Below are 20,432 nucleotides of genomic sequence, written 5' to 3'. Positions count from 1 at the left end.
ATAAACCTCAGTTTCAATACAACTATTCCTTAAAAATTTGTATTATTTTTAATGACAAACAATAAAAGAATTAAATAAGAATCCTCAGTCGAGCTTATTTTTTGGCTTTAGGAGAGAATTATAAAAAATCGCAAAATATGACAGTATTTCAATATTTATTTACACAAAATTCTCAAATTTTCTGTCACTTGAGCAAGTATACAACAACGCAAGCGTGTGTAGAATGTACATGAAAAGGTCTCAAGTTAAAAAACAAACACACCCATAATTAGAGGTCAAGGTCGATATCAGCGTATGCTAAAAGTTCACACAGAATTATTCCATAAGTTCTCAAATATTCACACTATCACAGTTCTCTCTCAATTTTTTTCCGCACTGGCTCATTAATCGGAAGTATTTATAATAAATTCTTTTTCAATTTCAACAGGAAGAAATAAAAACACTTTTTTTGGCACATTCAGAGGATTTTTTTCCAGCGCAAATTTGATTTTCCCATTTTCTCACAGAGCGAATTTTGCATCTTTTTATATTTTTTTTCGCATCACAGCACATTTAAGTAGAGATCAATATAATTATAATGGATAAGGGTGTCTGGCAGTTTTTATTTTTGTCGCGGTTTTTTTTCCTAGACGGTGATGGTGAAGTTGCGGTGCGCTTCGGACGGCGGGATGCTCATCTTGTTGTCGTGCTGCTGGCGCAATTTGATCCGACGCAGGGTGTCCATGTCGCACTCGGCCTCGCTCATCTCGGGCGGCGGCACGTGCAGGTCGTTGAAGCCGCTCGGCGGCTCCGGAAACGCCGAAAACGACGTTTCGCGACCACCCCGACCACCACCTCCACTCGACGGACGACGAGTTTCGCTCAACCTGACACAACAATTAACATCAAGCTCGAAAATTAAATTTATAATTTTATTTTTAATTTAAAGAAGAATATCGTGCTTTTGAGGTTGTAGTGATCTGGAAAGTTTGTATAACAGATAAATTGTTTATTAGATAGGCCAATTTTCTAGTAGATAAAGATAATATAAACATTGGAATATTTTTATAATGAAATAAAATGAAATATTAAAAGCAAAAGAAGGTTGTATTTTGTTAATTCTTTTAATAATAATAAATAAAACAGGCAAGGAATTTAAATATTTTGGTTATTGAACTTCCTTTTCAGTCCAAATAACTACAACTTTATACTCTAAATATAGGAGAGAATTTAGAGAGAAAAGTTAAATTAATTTTAAATTTTAACATATAGAATTAATAAAGTGATTACTAATGAATAAAATTGCAAAAAAAATTAAAGAGAAATTATTTTTTTAAATTATAAATAATGATAGAAACGTGCATTATTTTTTTATAAATTCTTAATTTAAAAAACACCAAAGACAGTGTAATTATTAAGACTTTGGCTTACTTTTTACCTGACATTTGGTTGGCGCCGCGACTGACCCGACGACCGCCTTTCAGAAACCGGCGACGTGTCTGGGTTTGATTCTGCAATTAAAATTTTAATAATTATCGATTTTGAATAAAAATATATTGATTGCATTTTCACTTACTGTGTCTCCTGTTTTGACCGTTGTCCCTTCTCCTCTGGGCGGCGTTGGTTCGGCTCCTGGGCTGCTCCGAGTCCGAGTCCGAGCCAATGCTGTCGTAGTCTTCGCTTTCCGACCTGAAGCTCTTGCTCTTGCGGTGTTGCTGCCTTAGCTGCGTGTAGTTGTCAATGATGCCAGGGTTCTGAAAAGTACAGTCTTAAGATCTTTTACCAAGATTGAAAAAAAAAATAAACTTACCGATTTCAGTGGGATGGCTTCTCGGCCGGAGGGGTAGCGCTGGTCCTGGTACATGAAAGTCTGGAAGTTGGCTGGCGAGTTCTGCGGCTGTGCATTCGCGACGTGGAACGTTGCGTACGGGTAAATGTCCTCTGCGTATTCTAAAATTAGGTCAAACTTTACATTCCTTAAGACACTTGACGCAAGCAATTTAGAATTAATAAATAATTAAAAATATTTCATTTTTTCGAGGAGCACTTTTCATCGACGTGTCTCACTTATGGGTTTAGTCAAGAAACGATCACCAAAATTGCCTCAAGCAGGTCATTGATTTTTAATGATAGGAACTTTTGACCTAAAAATGTTGACACCTTGTTGGAAAGAGCTTGTTAATACCTCACATTATACTCATTCAAAAAATGTATACATACATCACTTTTAGATTTTAAACTAAAAGATGATAAACGACAATTATAACGAAAAATATTTAAGTGAGGCACAACTTTGTAAAAATTAAGTCATCATAGATCCAATTGATTAGCGTTTCTTTTTTTTAATTTTTGAAAAATAAAAATTTGATTTCTGCTTAATTAAATTTAAATTAACCTGGGATGCGGTCGAGGTTGTTTGAGGCTCGGACGGGCGTCTGCGCGCCTTTCTGCACGGCCGCGTAGTACTGCTCGCGCTGGGCCAAGTTTTGCTTATTGTGGAAGGCGACGAGCGACTGCGGGTCGTTAGCGTCTTCACTTGAGCACCGGTTCCGTTGCTGCGCCTCGGCGTAGATCGGCTCCCCAGCGTCTGCCAATTCAAACTCATGAAAAATTCAGCACGCTTTGAATTGGAAATTTCTTACTGCGCTTCTTGATGCAGATGCAAATGCTGCCGAAGAGCAGCACCACGAAAACCACGCACACCAGCATCATGATTATGGCGCTGACGTCCGTGTAGAACGGCGCGTGGGTCTGCGCCTCCTCGTTCACCAAACTCGGGTTCAACGTTCCTAAATTGCAAAAATATAAAAATTAATAAAATTTTAGTTTCAAAAAGAATATTCAACTATAAATTTTCTTTTTAGATAAATCTAAATATTTTAATATTTTATGCATGGTTGTTTGGATTACCTCCAAGTGCGGCCTGCGTGGAAACGGTGTATTCAGATGTGGTGGAACCGGCACTGTTGGTCGCCACCACTTTTATGATGTACTGCGTGCCTGGCCAGAGGCCAGTGATCGTGTAAAAATCCCGCAGGTGTGGCACGTTTCCAACTGAAACATAAATTTTCCATTTTTATCTCGAAAAATAAAATCAAGCCTGGCATTATTAAATGCTATACCCACCGTTAATCCAGTCGTCCTGCGTCTTTTCACGGTACTCGATGGCGAACGACCTGATCTCGCAGCTGTTGGCGTCCCACTTGGCCAGGTGCACGTTGACGGCGCTCATGTTGCTGCTGGCAAAGAGGTCCGTCCTGGAGGGCGCCCTGGGCGTGCCGCCCTCTGTACGCACCCTGACCGTGCTGCTTGGCGAACTGTCGCCCACCCTGTTGGTCGCAATCAGGTAAAGAGCGTACTCGGCACCGCACATCAGCCCTCGCAGGATGAACTCGCGCTCGCGACTCCGGTCGATGGCCCTGTCCTCCCATTCGTTCTGGTCCCCACCACCCTCGCGCCGGAAGTTCAGTTGGTAGCTGCGGATGGCACTGCCCCCGTCGTCAGGGTGGTTCCAACTCAGGTGCAAACTGGTCGCGCTGTCCGCCTTTGCGTGCAGCAACGGAGCCGATGGAGGAACTTAAAAATGGGAAAAGCAAGATGTTATTTTGATGAATTTAATTCTACAAAAGATAAGAACTTTGAGGCACCAAAATGTCCCTTTTGATGAGCTCTTTTGAACCATAAGTCACACACTTCTTTTCTGTAGGCTGAAATTCAATGACCTTTGACCTTAGAGGTCAATGAACATAAATTACAATAGAAATAACGTGTGAAATAGTTGGAAAGATCACATCACATATGTTCTTCTTAGTGTTTTTATGTGAAAAATAAATAAATAAATCTCACCTTGAACTTTGACCTGGAAGTTGATCTGGTCAGTGCCCTCCTCATTCCTGGCGACACAAGTGTAGGTGCCCTCGTCGCTCTTCTGCGCCTCAACGATGAGCAAAGTGCCGTCGCTCTGGACGCTGACCCTTTCACTGGTCATGACTGGGGCCGTGTTTGGGCCCATCCAGGTCCTCTCAGGTTCAGGGATGCCGACAATGACGCAGGGCAACTGCACCTTGTGCTTCTTGACGGTGAGCACGCTGTTGCCGAAGGAGACGATGGCCGCCGGCGTTCGAGACGTGATCACCGAGTGCACCTTTCGCGTGCCCTGACCTTCACCGACCTTTGTCTGGCCCGTGACCCAGAATTCGTACGCCTCCTTGCGCTTCAGCCCGGAGAACTCGAGGTGCGACATGGTTGAAGGCACTGGTTTGACCACAGTCGTCCGCTCCTTGCCACCTTCCAGGGTGCGCATGTACACCTTGTAACTGGCGATCTGGCCGTTGGGCCTCGAAGGTGGCAGCCAGCTCACGATCAGGGATGACAACGACGATGGAACCACCTTAATTTCGTCTGGAGACTCAGGAACTTTGGAAACAATTATGCAAATTTCAGGTTGTGAGAAATTTTTTAATTACCATCTTCATCGGTTCTGCAGAAAATAGGGTTGCTTTTCTCACCGTCACCTATCCTGGTGTAAGCCCAAACCCTGACGCTGTAATTGGCAAATTTCTGCAGGCCATGCAATTCCGTGTTCAACTCGACGGTGACCTTTGTCTCGGCCTCCACTTGACCTATCCGAGCAGAATTAAGATTGATTTTATTTTTATAAATAAAAACAGTAAAAATCGCACCTTGGACGTTTTCCTTCATGTTTTCGTATTGAACCTTGTAGCCTTGGATGATTCCGTTCTGCCCATAGTGTGGTGGTGGCTGCCAACTGATGGACAAACCCTGAGAACTTCGGGGGTCGCATCGAATTTCCAGCGGCGCAGCACTCGGAACTTTTGCATAGTTTTAATTTTTCGGCCAAAATTTTTATTATTTTTTCTCACCATCTTCAAAGGTTTGGACCACAACCTCAGTGGAGAGAGGTCCTGGGCCCTTTTCATTAAAGGCCTGGACCACCACACCGTACTTGTGGTACTTCTTCAGGTCCATCAGGGTCAGCAGAGTTTGCGGATTGGCATTTTCGACACCTCGGAATGGCACCGTCGTGAAATTGTAGCCAGTCGCTCGACCCAAGCTGGAGATGAAAATACTAAATTTAAACGTTAATTCGATACTTTTGAATTAAAAATTGAAAGTGATTATTCTCTCAAGGGTATTGATAAATTCATTACTCGACTCACCCTGATTCTCTGTATCCAACGTAAAAACCCAGCAGGTCACCGTGCCAGAGAGCCTTCGGTGGGGGCAGCCAGGTGACCCTGACCTCCGTTGAAGAGGTCGAGTCAGCGACAACGTTCTGCGGAGCGGCCGCCGGCGGTTCGCTGTCCGTCCTGACCAAAAGGGGTTCACTCGGTTCGCCAGGGCCCTGCTCGTTTTCGGCCAAAACGCGCACCCTGTAGGTTGTGGCGGGCATCAGACCTGCAATCAGGGCGGCCATCGACGTGCCGGACACCGAGGCGCTCTGCAGCACTGGACCATCCCAACCTGTGTTGCCTGTTCCTTCAAAATTTCAACAAAAATCAGATAAATGATTTTTATATAAATTTATATTTCACAGCAATTTTAAATTTAAAAAAATTATTTTTATTCATCTTTTAAAATTTTTCCACAGTTTGAAAATGGCAGCGCAAAAATTGGAATATAATTTATTTAATATTTTGCAGTAAATTTAATAAATAAATTATTTTTATTTGTGTGATAAAAGTTTTTCAGGAAATTATTCATAATTTTTCTCACCCGTGTCTTGGTGATACTGGACGACGTACTGGAGAATGGGTGTCCTGTCGTCATTGGGCGCCAACCACCCTACCCGGACACTCCTGCTGTCCGACTCGATGACTCGGACGTCCAACGGCCGCCCTGGCGCGTCTGCAAACAGATCAATTTAAGCTTTAAAATAAAAATGGCTCGTGAAAAAAAAGGTGTCTCACCCTGCACAAGAAGGTGGAACATCCGCAGGTCGCGGCCGAAAGGATTGCTGGCCACGCAGGTCAGAGTGTCGCTGTCCGACTTAAGCGTGTTGGCGATCGTCAGCTCAGAAAGGAAACCGACTTTTGCGATGCTTTCTTTGATGTGGTACCTGGCGAAAAAAATACACAACTTATGACAAAATATTACACTATATATTTATCAATAAATATCAGGAAGAAAAAAAATAAAACAATCAAGCAATTTAAACTTGGAGTCGTTTTAGAGTGCAGAAGCGGAAATAACAAGGAAAATTTTATTTCAGCCAAAAAATTTGCTTCTTTCTGATTCTTTCAAGTTTTTCCTGCTAAAGATTAAATGTACAAAAATAAAGCAACATCGAGCAAGAATATTATCGTTTTCCTTCACATTTTTCCCCAACACAAACCCACACTTTATTTCATCAACGCCATGCAAACAATGAAAATCTCATTTTTGCACTTTTCTCGATTTCTCATTATTTTCTGCTCATTTTTTGGTGGCGGACGAGGAAATAATCGAATTTGCTCACCTGGGGTCCGCCGGCGAAATGACTCTTCCGCCCTCGCGTTGCCACACGATGCTCATGGGTCCGTCGCCCTTGGGTTCGCACCTCAGCGTCACCCCCGCACCGCGCCGCACGCTCGTCTGCGACGATTTCACCTCGAATTCCGGCGGCACTGCAACAACCCAAACAAATTCAATTTCCTCCCACACCTGAGGACCCATCCAGATTACAAAAAAAAAAGATGAAAATAATTTGTAACTGAAACTTTAAAATTCATAAGGCTTAAAATAAAGTATTGGCTAAAAATTATCTCTGAAAAACACATTTTTATAAATTTCAAATAAATTTTAGTGTAACATTGGAAATATTCCAATATCAGAATTTTTTAAATCAAAACTAATTTTCACGAAATAAAATAAAAATTTTGACTTATGAAATTATGCAATTTTTGTTGCTGTTGTGAAGTGATTTTGAATTGCTTTTGATTCTCGGCAAGTTTTGCGTCAAAATAAATTATTTATCAATTTGTCGAGGCCGTAATCCTACCGTGGACGGTGAGGAGCACGACCGAGCTTAGGCCGGCGCCAACGCCGTTTGTTGCTTCACACATGTACTGGCCCTGCTGATCCCGGAAAGCCTGTCTGATGAGCAGAGTGCCGTTCGCGAACAGCTGGATTCCGCGGCTCCGCACCGTCAGGTCTTGGTACTCGATCGGCTGCTGACCTGCGAAATTGAAAATATAAGTCGCAAAACGTCAGAGAAGAGGAGTCATTTCAAGTAAACCTCTATGGATTTACAGGGAACCAATTTGTTTTTTAATTGAAATAGAAAATTTTACAGTGCAGAAAAATTCTTTCGATTCGATTATTTGAAATTTTGGAATCAATTTAAGACAAATTGACACAAACGAGTTATAGGTTTTTTTAATAAGTATAAAATAAATAGAGCCTTCTCTTTATTTGAAAATGGCTTTAAACTGAATAGCGAAATGGACGTGACTAGGTGAGGACAATTAAAGTGCGCATCTCGGCGTTAATTATACAGGAGAGAGAGCGGCTGGAAATAGTGGAAATTTGAAATGTAAAGTGAGTTGACGACGTGTGTGTCGCTCTATTCAGCGCATTGTTCTCTCGCCGTGCCATCAACTACTACTAGCTACGGGCGTTCATGTAATGCATAATTGAATATCTATCATCGTCGCTTCCGAATCATTTAGTGTCACCCCTGCTTTCATCGACGAACTCGAATTTCCAACTGCAGTACACGGTGATGACGAATGCGCGTCACTCGAGCTGAAATCGAGCTTGATTTTATCGATTTGAATTTGTTAGGCCGGTTATTTTCGATCATAACTTTAATTACAAATTCTGTTTGTATATGTCAGTGTCAATATTGTGTAATTCATCACATATGCCAAAATTCCTTGGCTTTATAAATCAGAAATGAGTTTGTTCCTGTCCAAAAACTGAAATCAAACGTTTCAAACTGTAATCAAAAGCATTATGCTATTTAACTGTGTTTCAATTCATATTGGATGAGATGAACAAAAAGAGAATTATAATTTTTTTTAAATATTAAACAAAAACTCTAAATTATTGAAATATAACGTGCTTTAATAACTCTGGAATCCCTGGAAGCGTAAAAAAGATGTGGATAAAATTACTGCAGATACTTAATAAGTTTTTTTTAACTTCAATGGTCTAGAGCTGAAAAAACATTGCAAAAGCAAAAGGAGCGATAATTTAAAAATAAAAATTAATATAAATTTTTTCAAGTTTTTTTGTTTGAAGAAGTTGGCACTCAAGGAGATGATCATGGAAATGAAGAAGTCAGGCTTTTCCTCGTTGTAAAAGTTTTTTTTATTACTTTAACAAAAAGGAAAAAGCCCGGCTTCTTTATTTCCAGTTTAAAGTTTTGTCTAAATTTCAAACGATTTTTCAATTTCATAATTTGGCCAGTTTTCAGCATAATTGCGTACATGAAGAATAATTACCAATTTTTTAGATTTGATTGAGAGCAGGGATTGAATTTTTCTTTATTATTTTTAAAATATTAATAAGTAAATATATTGTAAATGAAAAGCTTTTAAGATGCGCTCCGGAATGGATAGTGCGAGTTCAATTAGCGTGGCAACAAAGGATTTTCGAGATTAATCCGAGGCGTCGTTCGTTGTTGTGTTTTGTTGCGCGCACAAACAAGAGGCGAAATTCGCAGAAGCTCTTCTTGCTTCTCAAAAGACAGCACGAAGAGAGGATTCCATTATGCGGTGCGTGGGGTAATGGTGTTTATGAAATATGACGTCGCTGCAGAGATGAAATATCGGGTTGACAGCCTGCGGTGTGTGCATCTGATAGAGCTAATATAGCACTCGTCTTCCTCTGCTCTCACTTGAACCCACCCAGCAGCACGTCCCGTGAAAGATTATTAAATTTCGCCACGCCACGGGGGCGAGCCACGGACCGGAGTTTCCGAGCTACAACAAATATAACCCCCTGAGCTTTGTTTGTCCATAAAACAAACATCCCATCACCAACTTATATTTTTGCAAAAACATTGTACAAATTATGCCAATGAAATAATTTTAAATTATGGAAATGAAGAGATCGGGCTTTTATCTCGATGCAGAAAATTGTATTTTATTCAAAAACAAAGCTCTACCATTTTTCTAGGGTCGCAAATCGTGAGCCATTTGTTTATGAATAAAAAACAATTTGCTGCAATGAGGAAAAAGCCCGAACTCTTCATTTCCGGTATCATCTCCTCGAGTGTCAACTTCTTCAAACAAAATCTTTTAAATTAACTTGTAATAAAATCCCGCAACCCTTATTTTATACCGTCATATTTATAAAAATAAACTTTTTATGCTCTTTATATTTACGACTGTCCGGGCCTATATCTGCGAGCCGAATGCGTGTGTGTTTCTCTTCGTCTCCTCTGTGCTCGGAAGTAAGATGATCTGCAGGGCCTACGGCGCATCGTCCGCTCAAGAGAGTCGGAGCTTTATGAAAATGTATTTATTCGCGACGGCGGTAGCAGCATAACGCATGGCTGGTCGCCGCTCAAAGTCCGACGGACCAAGAACAAGTTTTATCGGCAACGACCAGAGGCGACTTTACTTCATTTGGGCGCACGATGAGAATTTCTTTCTGCTCGAGCGACTCGCTCCTTTTTCTTTCGGGCACACGAAATTGACTAAGTTGCAAAAGAGAGATCATCCCCGCGCACATCGAAAGGTTTCCCGACCAAGTTTGATGGAGATTAATCAAGATGAAAGTTTGTTTAGTTAAAATAGATTTAAAAATGTCTATTAAATTTACTGTTTTAGTCTAGAAAAAATTGGACGGGATATTCTGATCCTATTCAATACTTTTAAAGTAAGAGAAGTAAATAATTTTTCAAATTTGTGGAGAAAAAATACAGGAATTAACAATTTTGATTTGACCTCCATTGGATTTTATACGTCTAGAATCGTTTTACTTATTTTAAATCATTTTTAACTTAAAAACACATTTTTATCCACAAATTAAAACGAAATGATTTTTCAAAGCATCTCTAGCTGCTAAAAATGTTCTTTTTCAATTAATTGGGTTTAATTTAGCATCGAATTTTATAAAGTCAATTCCAACGTGAAAGAATTTATTTTAACAAATCCTTCCTTTCCTTTTGTGAATGGTACATCTTAGCGAATCTACCTTTGTAACATATCGTTGGAAACGTCTCGAAAAGATCTGATCAAATCTGTATCAAATTGTTTTCTTTCTCCTACTTACCGATCAATTTCCTCCAGACGACCGTGGGCGTAGGGAAACCCTCGGCCTGGCAGTCGAACTGCACCGGGTTGTCGCGAGTCACATTTCGGTCTTTGGGCTCCCTGAGCCACCTCGGCGGCACTGCAGACGAATGATTTATGAGCGTGTCGCGAAAACCCATTACATTCAAACGAACACACACACAAAACACACTCAAGACAAGATTCGCGTCGTGGGGGAGAAATGCATAAATAATGCTTTTTCGCAGCTTCATTACAGCGCCATGATTGATCGATGTGCGAAAAATGTACACAACTTTTCCTCGCGTCACGAAGGTAAGGTGCGCGGGGAATATGTATTTTGCGTTTGAAGTCTCATTTGTGGAGGAAGAGAGAGGGAAAAAAATGTCTCGATCGGTACAAGAACGCGTTGACGATGGAGAAAGAAGAAGAAGGGCGGAATCAGTTGCCCCGCGTTACATTTATGTGAAGAGAAGGAAGAGAAAAAAATTGTTGCAGCAAAAGCTTTTTTGATATCACCAGAAGGAGTGAAGTTTGTTTACAAAAGCAGAACCCTCTTGAAAATGGGCATGAACGTATAATAAAGACCAAAACATTCGACTTGCATTGATTAAAATATTATTTTGAATAATTTATTTCTCTCGGGATATTCAGGTTTGAATTATGCCGCAGTTCAGCTGACTTTGACGTCCACTCTAATGTGAAAAGGTGGCCTTTGAAATGCAGATATTAAAGGGAGTGGTGGAGAGAGAGCTCTGCATTTACGCCAGATGCAGCAAAATGTTGATCAAATTTGATATGTGCAATTTCGCGCTGTAATGAAGCTGTTTGGTGCAAGTTTGAAAACTAAAAACGAGAAAAACTGTGCTGCGTGTAAAATTGGTCGTTTGTAATATCGCTGGAAAGAAGAAGAAAAATAAGTGCTCGTGCCAAATGAAGAGGAGTGCAGGTGCGGAACACAAGTGCTGGATTAGGAGAGCATCAGTTGGGCGCAAAAATTTCCGCCGCCGCCGCCCATTACTTTGATTAAATCGGGACAATTTATACACCCGGCGCGCGCGTGTTGCGCAAGAGAAATGCGGAACACGTGCGCGACGTATTTCAATGCGCAAACTTTTATCCCCTTTTAAGCCCTGAATTGGCCTCTTTTGCCAACAAGAACTCCCCGGTTAAAACACAGATGGAATATTAATGTCCGCGAAATTTTTGTAAGGATTTATTAAAAGCTTGCTTCGTGTGGATTTCAAAAATGCACAAAGATTTAGTCAATAAATTTAAAAATAATAATAAAATAACTCTCTACCTAAATTTTTTCAACAATTAAATAATGCTAAATATTAGCTGCTAAAACTAAACATCTATTTGAAAGTAGTTTTCTTCACCTTATAAAAAATCGCGGAAAAAAAAATAAAAATGATCATTCAACTTCCAGGTTAACCCCCTGGTGCTTTTGAAATCCACTCGAATCAACAAAATTTTCACCCTATATTCATTTTGAAATTTGGAGGAATAATTGGAGGACGTGAGAGTGCAATTAATTGTGCATAAATGTGCCGAGTGCAAAAATCGGTGCAGTTGGTGCTTGTGGAGGTGCAGCTGCTTGCTCTCGGTTCAGGACTGACCGCTGACAACGAGGGTGGAAGATTGTCGCGCCTCCTTGGCCTGGTTGCTGGCGACGCACGTGTAGTTGCCGCTGTGCTGCAGACCGACCAGGGGAATGATCAGGGTGCTGGAGAACTCATCCTGATTGATGTGGATGCCCAACTCGTAGGGCAGCGGCTGCTCGTCCTTGAGCCACGTCAGGTTCAGGGGAGGGTCACCCTGCTGGATGACGCACTGCACCTGCGTCCTCACCCCTTCGATCAGCTCCCCGAAGGTGAAGGGACCTATCCTGGGAGGGACTGTAACAACCACAATTCCACTGTGCACCAAAATTCAAAATATAATTCAATCAATTTTCTATACAACAAGATGTTTCTGCTCTCTGGTGAAATTTCTGGAAAGATTGAGAATTCTGTTAGCTGAAGAGGGGGTCTTACTGAGTGAGGGGAAGAGATCTCAGGGTTCAACCAATCACAGAATTCAAGAGACTTTAGAAAATTCATTCAGATGGCGCTGGTGCACATTTAAATTGCAAAAATTTATGATTGACCCCGAGATTTCTTCACCTTCCCAGTTAGATTCGCAGACCCTGTTGAAGTTTTACCGTTGACGAGCAGTTGGGAGGAGTGCCTGGTTTCGGCAGCGTTGTTTCTGGCCACGCAGGTGTAGTTCCCGGCGTGTTCCGGGCCGAGGATGTCGAACGACAACGAGCTGGTGAAGGAGCTCAGCTGGCTGACGACGACCCCAGGCTTGGGGTTGCCGCCAAGGTCCTCGCCGTCGTGCTGCCACCTGATCTCCAGGGGCAGGTCACCTTTGGTCACAAAACACTGCACCCCGGCGCGGTCGCCGACGTGCAGGTCCGTCTGGAAATCGAACGGCGCAATCCTCGGAGGCACTGAAATTCACCCGAAACTCTTATCTTCACATGGAAAAAAAGGAAGGATTAAGGAAGCATTTTCGAGTTGTTATGTCCTCTCGCGAGATATAATAAAAGTGGCGACGACATGTGCGAGTAACGGCTGCTTTTTCTCTCCTTTCTTCGCCGGCAACTAACCGGACACTCTGGGGGCACCGAGAATAAATTTGCCGCCGGAAGATAAGAGAAAGTGTGTCCTTTATGGCCTGCGGCAAAAAGGGAGGAAATTCAAGATTAATCCGCCTCTGGAGTTGAAGACGAACACGTTGTGCTAGGTTATTATTTCTCCCCAGAGAGTGATGGATGGATTACGAGCGGGACCCATGATCGATCACGCACTCGCAATTTGGCGGCCAGCGCGGTAAACACTCGATGCCCGTTGGTCAATGAAAGGACCTTAATGGAAAGGTGGCCGGGCGAAAAACAACACCCCTGGTTGCAAAGCGATCAATCAGCCCTTGCTTTCGTTCTGCGCCAAGCGATGAAATAAAAAATCACTTGTGCCGCGCGCTTATTCAATTACCGCGGCCCCCATCGAGCGAAACGCTGCCAAAAGCGTATGTTGGTTTGCGGCTTAATTTACCACTGGATCGCTTTTTCTCGTAATTGATGACGTTTATAAGGATGAAGCGAGCTTTCTTCCGCACTCTCTGCAGTTTGAACGAGATAGGCAACGTGCCGAACTGACCGGTTCAGCGGGCTGCATATCCCTTCGCGTGCAGGCGCTCACTCCAAAACAAATCTGACAAAAACCTACAGAATGAAGCACAAATTAATGTTTTTCAAGTTTTTGATTGAAATTATTATGAATTATAATAATTTTATTAAAAGAAATGTTTTATAACTTAATCTGAAAAATAAATAAGTTAAAAATGTGATTTTATTTATATTATTAAATAATTTTTTTAAATTTTGTGAAGAACTAAATCTGAAAAAATGTTGAACTAATAATTTCTTTCAAAAGCTAATAATATATTTTCATTTTCTATCAAGATATAGACTTCTTTTGAAAAGTTGCGGCAAAAAATTCCATAATAAGTATCGATTTTTGCGAATCTCATTCCTCATTCCTCAGACTGCAGATGATCAATCTTCCTTTTCTTTTCTGCTCTCGGCCTACGACTAATTGCTGTCAAGAGTTTGCAAAGTGCAGGTACAAAAGACGGCGGTGACGAAGTGGGTGTTTGCTGCTATGTACGTGTACGTATTGATCCAATTTGCAAATCACTCGAGCAAGTCTACCTTTGGCGGCCGCAACAAAGCAGAATGGCAAATTTCATTGCAGAGCTAGCGAGAGACAAGCCCGAGGCCAACAACCAACCAACTTTGTCTGCTGCACACAGGGTAATAATGGGCACTTTATTATCACCGCAGCTGCAGCCTGCAGTGGTTGCAGCGCACCGGAGGCCATAATTGCCGCCCTATATATTCGCCGGCCGCGCACCTAATGAACGAACCGCAAACTGAAATTCATGCAAAATAAGAGGAGAAGAGGGTTATTGCAACATTCGGCCACCGCTGGATTAATTTCTCGTCTTTCGCTGCCTTCAAAGCGCTCCAGGCGTGCACTTGGGTTTTATTGCATCGGAGAGGAGAGCAAAGTGCTCATATGGGGGCTTTCGCTTCTCGAAATTCCGACAACGGTCTCGAGACCATCAGCTGACCGCGGATTATATAATTTAATTGGAAAAATCTACAGAGAGGACTGGTTATGCCAGATAAGCGGTCAGGGCTAATTTTCTCATGTTACAAAGTTCCTCTTACAATGAGAGTTTTAGAAAATTTGATGATGGTGTGGTTTTGCTTTAAGGTGCGTTTTCTGTGAAGTTCCTTTTTCAGATTACAAATAAAAAAAAAGTTTAAAACTATATATCAATTTAACATTATTTAATTTAATTCAACTAAGTAAGTTTAATAAGTTCATTTAAATTAGTCAATTGGCACCAAAATATTTGAAAAAAGTATCCAAAATTTAATTAAATTTTACCTAAAATCTTTGCATAAATCATTTAATTTTTAACTAATTCAATTTTGAGGCAGAAATAAAACTGGAAATAATCATATTGTATAAATTTTTATACCTGAAAAAGAAAATTCCAGAAGACGAACGGCAGTGAAGACAAAAACTGTCTTTGGCAAATTTAAAAGCAGCGTCTCCCGCCTGCCATCTTAACGACGAGAAATGGCGGGAGGCAAAACAGAAACAACAGCTAGAGGGACGTGTTGCTCACAGGGAGATAAATCTTGGAGGAAATGAAGAAATAAGAGCCAATTTCGCGGACCGGACGTGTTGCCAAAGCGCCATGAATTTTGCTTTGCACGAAAAATTTAAGACTTACCGATGACGCTGAGGGAGACGGCCTGGGAGGCGGCCAGTCCCTGTTTGTTGGTGGCCGTGCACGTGTAGAGGCCGTGGTCGCCGGCGCGCTGCACGTTGTCGATGAGCAGGGTGCCGTTGGTGAAGACGTGCTGCCGTCGGTTGAGCGGCAACTTGCGTTCGCCTGCCGAATTCAGGGTTTTAGAAACGAGCGCTCCTTATCCGGAGTGAAGGGGTTCGGGATAAATTATCGCCAGCGACTCCATTTCCGCTTGCACTAGAGATTGATGGGGTGTGCCAGATCGATTTGCAGAAATCGAGGCGAGCTAGCAAGTCCAATTCCGTTTTATATCCCCAGTCTCGCCTTTTGCTCTTTCTTTTTGACCTCCAGAAAAGTGATTGAGATCTAATTTCATATTAAAGGAGGTGGAGCTTTTCTTAAGAGCAAAATTTGAGTTGAAATTTTTTTAAGGCGATTCCAAAAGTATCGAAAAAAACAAATGCCGGAGTTGATAACATTTTAAGTTCTCCTTAAAATAAGAAAAGGCTAATGAAAAAAAAAATTAATAATTTTATGCTATAAAGATGGCTTGTTGTTTAAAAAGTAAAAGAATTTTAAGAATTCAAACTTGTAATAAACATTCAATATTTTGTTTAAGCTTGGCTATTTTACATAAAAACAGTTTCCTTAAAATAATCAAATTAAATATATATCAAATTTAATTGATGTGTTATTTCCAACCCTTTACTTTTTCAAACAGACATTTTTGTGATTTCATCCAAGACCCCAAGTTTTTTTGTAAATCTAAAGCAAAAATACCTCATTTATTAACACTCAATACAAATCCCGTGTGCCACTTTTTATGCAAACGATGTAATTCCGAGAAAATAAATTGAAACCCACTTGGAAACGCGTGTGCAAGCATGGCAGTCGTTTTATATTGAAAATTATCGTCGCTCTCCTATGTCGCTAACGAGCTTTTTTCCATTATCCATGACCTACCTTTCTCCCACGTGATGGTATCAATGGGGTAGCCGGCCACGGGGCAGGTGATAAATAACGGCTCGCCGGCCACGGCCGACACGTCGGGCATCCTGCGAATCGACGGCCGCCCTGCAAACCGAAAAATTTATTTTTGTGACAAATGCGGAAAACTGGGACGCTATTTGCGATAAATTAGCTCCGGAGTGTGTTCAAAACTAGGGGCTTAAAGAATTAAGGAAAGCGGATTTGCGGATTTCGATTCTATTCATACGAGCGAAACCAAAGTTGTAAGCCCTTTTAATCGGATAATCAAACGGTACGAAGAGAGAGAGAATTAATTAAAATCCATTTCAATTCACAAAGTGCATTAGGAGTCGCAACAATTTTAAGTTAAATTAAAGGTACAACTTTTTTTCTTGAATTTGAAGAAACAAGATTTCTATAGGGAAATTAGGATTGTAAAAATTGTTTTGGCGATTCAAATGCGATTATGATTGCATTGCCTTTTATCGAATTGAAGAAGAACAATTATTATTACTGGAGAGGCACTTCAAGGGAATATTATAAGAATTGGTGCCCATTGAGTTGATCGTCGCAGGTAGAGAAACAAACAAACAAACGGTGCTCTCTGTCTGTAGGTAATGACGGGGCCCTTTGGTCGTCGGGCTGAGTGTGTGGGGTGTGTTTGTTCGCCTAAATAATGGCCGGTGCTCGACGGACGGAGGCGGAGCGGAGACAATAATACACTGGGAGAGCAGAGCAGAGCAGAGAGGCCGGTATTTAAGTGGTCTGGAGAGCAATTTGCAGCGAACGAGCCTCTGGACATTAGCGACCGATGTGTGCATTTATACAAACGCCGGGCCCTTTTGACGAGACCACGTACTAAATAAGGCCTAATGAAGTGAAAGAGACACACGCTGGCTTCCGTTTTGCACTTTCTCGCTCAAAAGACAGACACTCAAAGGTCAATTGAACACAGAAAGGTTCAGTTAATTAAAGAGTGAGAGGCTTAAAGGGATCAAGATCGGAAAGTGGAGCTCAATTGTTGCTTTAGGACTTAAGGAGTTTTTTTTTGTAAGTCCTTTAATCATAGACTGGCCAGACTGGCGATAATTATTTAATCTTTTTTTATTTCAAAAAAAGTGATAAAGAAAATTCTGAAAAATAAATGTAAAAAAATCAAAACAATTCACTCGAAATTTCATTCTGATTTAATGAATTTTTGTAAATTGTGTCATTCATTTAAGGTATGTTAATTTAAAAACAAATATAATTTTCAGATTTTTACGCCGAATAATTAGATATGGAATTTGCAAAACTTCAAGTTTTTTGTTTTTTTAAATGTTATTCAGAGTTTTTTATGGACTTCTTTAATCAAAATTTGTAATTTTACTGTTCTTGTGTTTGGCAATAGTAAAATTTTAATTAGAAAAAAATGTAATTTGCATTTGATTATCTTCTTTTTAATATAAACGTTGTCATTTAAATTTAAAAACTTGAATAAATTTGATTCTACTTTTAATAAACGAGTAAATTTCATAATATTTTCTTGTTTTGAAAAAAAAAACTTTCGAGATAAAATTTGCCTTTGACGAAAAAGTGAGCAGTGTTTTATATTTCTTAATCAACATAATGAATATTTGTTTCTGTTTTGTTGAAACGTTTTTGTCAGATTTAATAATAATAGACAGAATTCACATCAGTTCAGAATTTGGAACGAAACTTTTAATTTATGAGTACATAATTATTCCTCCTACCAATAGGGAACTGACTAACTCATTCACACAAAGAGCAGCTAACCGAATTTCCCCGTCGAATATGAAATGAGGTTTGCATCATAGCTAGCGAGGGTTGTTGGCGTTCGACCGCAATCAAATTAATCAAACAGCTGCCTGTGACTTGGCAATCAAGAGAGCAAAGGTCGGAATATTCTGCGGTGTGTCCCTTCGGGCGCGATTTCTAATTACAAACAAACTCCAATTAGCTGTAATTAACCAATAAAACAAACAGGCCTTTTTAAAGACACGCTCGGACGATTCAATTCAGCTTTTACATGCGGGACAAAAGAAACAGAGAAGATAACAACACATCTGCCTCCTTCATAAACAGACGTCTCGCTCCTTTTATTGTGCCGCCGCCGTAAAAAGGAAAAGAGAGATGCGCGTCGTAAATTTATGAATAAAAACAAACTTCGATTGTTATACGCGCTGCCGGCGGGTTGTAAAATATTACGACCCGAGGATCAGCACCGACATATGTACAATAAGGGCCAATTTCGGCAACAAACTTTCGGACGACGCACTTAAACTTGAGTCAGAAGACGCCATATTGCTCCGATTAATTAGTTTACTCTTCTAAAACTAGTCTCATCAGCTAAATTTGGCCCGAGTAGTTTTAATGATTATTCATTTCTGTATTTTTTGAAGCTTCCATTATTTTCAGAATCGCATTTTCATTTAAACATCGACGAATAAATCTGACGGAACTAATTTTTAAAAATTAGAATCCTGAAGAAAATTTTCAAAAATAATTGTTTTCTTGGAAACTTGTAGATAAAAATTAATAAAAATTTTATCAAATAAACTTGATGTTTAGTAAAAATAAAAAAATTTGAAATCTTGATTTTATGGAACGTTTAAAAACTTCCACCACGTAATAGGAAATTTTATTTTGAAATAAGAATACCTTTTTTATTACAATTTTCTCGTCAGTCGTCCAAAAATTATCTGAAAGTCTTGAAAGTTTTTAGAACATTTGGAAAGCAACTTGCTTTTGTGTGTCAAAAACGTGCGCACGAAGCAGGAAATTAATTTCGTTGTGGAGCCTGATGGCTCGTCTCCGGCGCGCAGATAGCGAGCGATTGGCAATAAAATTCGATCTCCGAACTAACGACCCGCACATAAAACGGCCCAGAGATAATTACAGAGTGTCGCCCACACGCCACTAATTACAGTATTTTACGAGACGAGCTAGTCGATCTGCACTCACCGTAAATCCTCAAGTCAGCAGAATGCGACACTTCGCCCACTTTGTTTCTGGCCGTGCACTGATAGTTGCCGCCGTCCTCAACTTGCACCGTGCTGATGTTCACGTGGCTTATCACGTCGCCGTGGATCGTCACGTATTGACCCATCACGAACCTGCAAAAACAATTTTAAAAAATGCTTGAATATTTCTTATTCTTGTTTAATTTGCAAAATTTAAAAATGAGGCTCACTGCGGGCTGCGACAGATGGGGTCTTTTAGATCTCGTAAGTTTGAGAAAAATTCTTTCCGTTTTGCCCAAATATTCCATTTTTTTTCTCAAATAAATTGTTTCCAATATTGAATGTAAACAATGTTAAAAATTTGGACAAATAAACAAAAATAAATAAAAAATAATAAAAATTTAAAAATAATTTTAGGAAGAAACATTGTATTTTTGAACAAAACGGCATCACCACTATCAAGAATTTTGCTAAACCTCCTGACACGAGATATTATCTCCGAGATAAAGAAAAAAAAAACCATTTGAAAAGAAATTACTTTCGAATTTGTATTCTGGTGTGATTTTAAAATGTAAAATGCATAGGAAAAGAAAAAAAAACACAAATCAAAAGAAAATACATCGCGAATACACACATTTGTATTTGTAGTAATTTATTTTTTAATCAGGCTAGTGGAAAAGGCAATTTTATCTTCAAAAAGTCTTAAATATCAATTGATAAAGTCCAAACAAATAAAACATTTTGAAACAATTATAAATATCTAGTGTTATATAATTATTTTGTGTTTACAAAAGCAATGTGAAGAAAATCAAATAAAATTAAAGGATGTTTTCTTTGATTTTGTTCTTCTAAAATAACTAAAATTTACCGCGGCACTGACTTAGAAAGATTATAATTGACACTGAAATAAAAAAAAAAATGAACTTTTAATGACATTTTTTGAAATTTGTACAGAAAAATTAAAAATTCTGCTAAAAAAATCTGACATTTATCAAAAATAGCTTTGCAATGACTCAAAAATTTAAAATAAATTATCATTATAAATTGTCCGACAATTCCAGAAAAGTATTTTATGTTAAAAATTTAAAAATGAACAATTTTGTATTTTGAATCACAATTTGCAAAAATCCATTATTGCCAGTAAAACTTAATTGATTATAAAAATTAAATGTATTAAATAGATTTTTAATCAAAATAATAATCATTTCGACAGTAATTTTTTTTACCTTTGAATGGCCGTTTAGTTAAAACGTAAATAATATTTAATTTTCCTCCGCACCATAATTAACTTTTGGATTGGGAGTTGAGGAAAGTTTGGGCCGAGCTGCGAAACGAGCGTTCAAGTGGTCTGGCGCGCGACAAAAGAGTAGGAAAGGCGGCGGTAATTGGCCTGTTTTGTGCCTTCTGAGGGCTGCGAAATGAT

At 39.8% G+C, this 20,432-nt stretch overlaps 1 protein-coding gene across 7 annotated transcripts in view; it reads right to left on the bottom strand.

The window, feature by feature from the left end:
• Positions 1 to 142: 142 nt before the first annotated feature.
• LOC132204539 (cell adhesion molecule Dscam2-like) overlaps positions 143 to 20,432 on the bottom strand; it is a 79,977-nt gene continuing 59,687 nt past the window's right edge. For 2 of the 7 annotated variants that reach the window (XM_059633095.1, XM_059633090.1), the window contains exons 9-30: positions 19,011 to 19,162; positions 16,041 to 16,151; positions 15,060 to 15,221; positions 12,409 to 12,699; positions 10,204 to 10,323; positions 6,980 to 7,156; positions 6,458 to 6,605; positions 5,910 to 6,058; positions 5,716 to 5,847; positions 5,160 to 5,478; positions 4,863 to 5,068; positions 4,662 to 4,811; positions 4,446 to 4,601; positions 3,826 to 4,395; positions 3,106 to 3,555; positions 2,890 to 3,033; positions 2,622 to 2,768; positions 2,375 to 2,566; positions 1,790 to 1,929; positions 1,556 to 1,733; positions 1,418 to 1,490; positions 143 to 866 (exon numbers count right to left, since the gene is read on the bottom strand). In XM_059633095.1, coding sequence (XP_059489078.1) covers positions 626 to 866; positions 1,418 to 1,490; positions 1,556 to 1,733; positions 1,790 to 1,929; positions 2,375 to 2,566; positions 2,622 to 2,768; positions 2,890 to 3,033; positions 3,106 to 3,555; positions 3,826 to 4,395; positions 4,446 to 4,601; positions 4,662 to 4,811; positions 4,863 to 5,068; positions 5,160 to 5,478; positions 5,716 to 5,847; positions 5,910 to 6,058; positions 6,458 to 6,605; positions 6,980 to 7,156; positions 10,204 to 10,323; positions 12,409 to 12,699; positions 15,060 to 15,221; positions 16,041 to 16,151; positions 19,011 to 19,162 — 4,408 coding nt within the window. In that variant the 3' untranslated portion in view covers positions 143 to 625. Of the gene's footprint in view, positions 867 to 1,410; positions 1,491 to 1,555; positions 1,734 to 1,789; positions 1,930 to 2,374; positions 2,567 to 2,621; positions 2,769 to 2,889; positions 3,034 to 3,105; positions 3,556 to 3,825; positions 4,396 to 4,445; positions 4,602 to 4,661; positions 4,812 to 4,862; positions 5,069 to 5,159; positions 5,479 to 5,715; positions 5,848 to 5,909; positions 6,059 to 6,457; positions 6,606 to 6,979; positions 7,157 to 10,203; positions 10,324 to 11,824; positions 12,104 to 12,408; positions 12,700 to 15,059; positions 15,222 to 16,040; positions 16,152 to 19,010; positions 19,163 to 20,432 lie in introns of all 7 variants that reach the window. The other 5 variants (XM_059633092.1, XM_059633094.1, XM_059633091.1 and 2 more) reach the window with 5 other exon arrangements.

This window comes from Neocloeon triangulifer, unplaced genomic scaffold, assembly GCF_031216515.1.
Source record: "Neocloeon triangulifer isolate White Clay Creek 2 clone unplaced genomic scaffold, ASM3121651v1 ptg000022l, whole genome shotgun sequence".
NCBI lineage: Eukaryota > Metazoa > Arthropoda > Insecta > Ephemeroptera > Baetidae > Neocloeon > Neocloeon triangulifer.
Note: the sequence above shows the minus strand (reverse complement) of the source record. Positions and strands in the feature narration are given on the sequence as shown.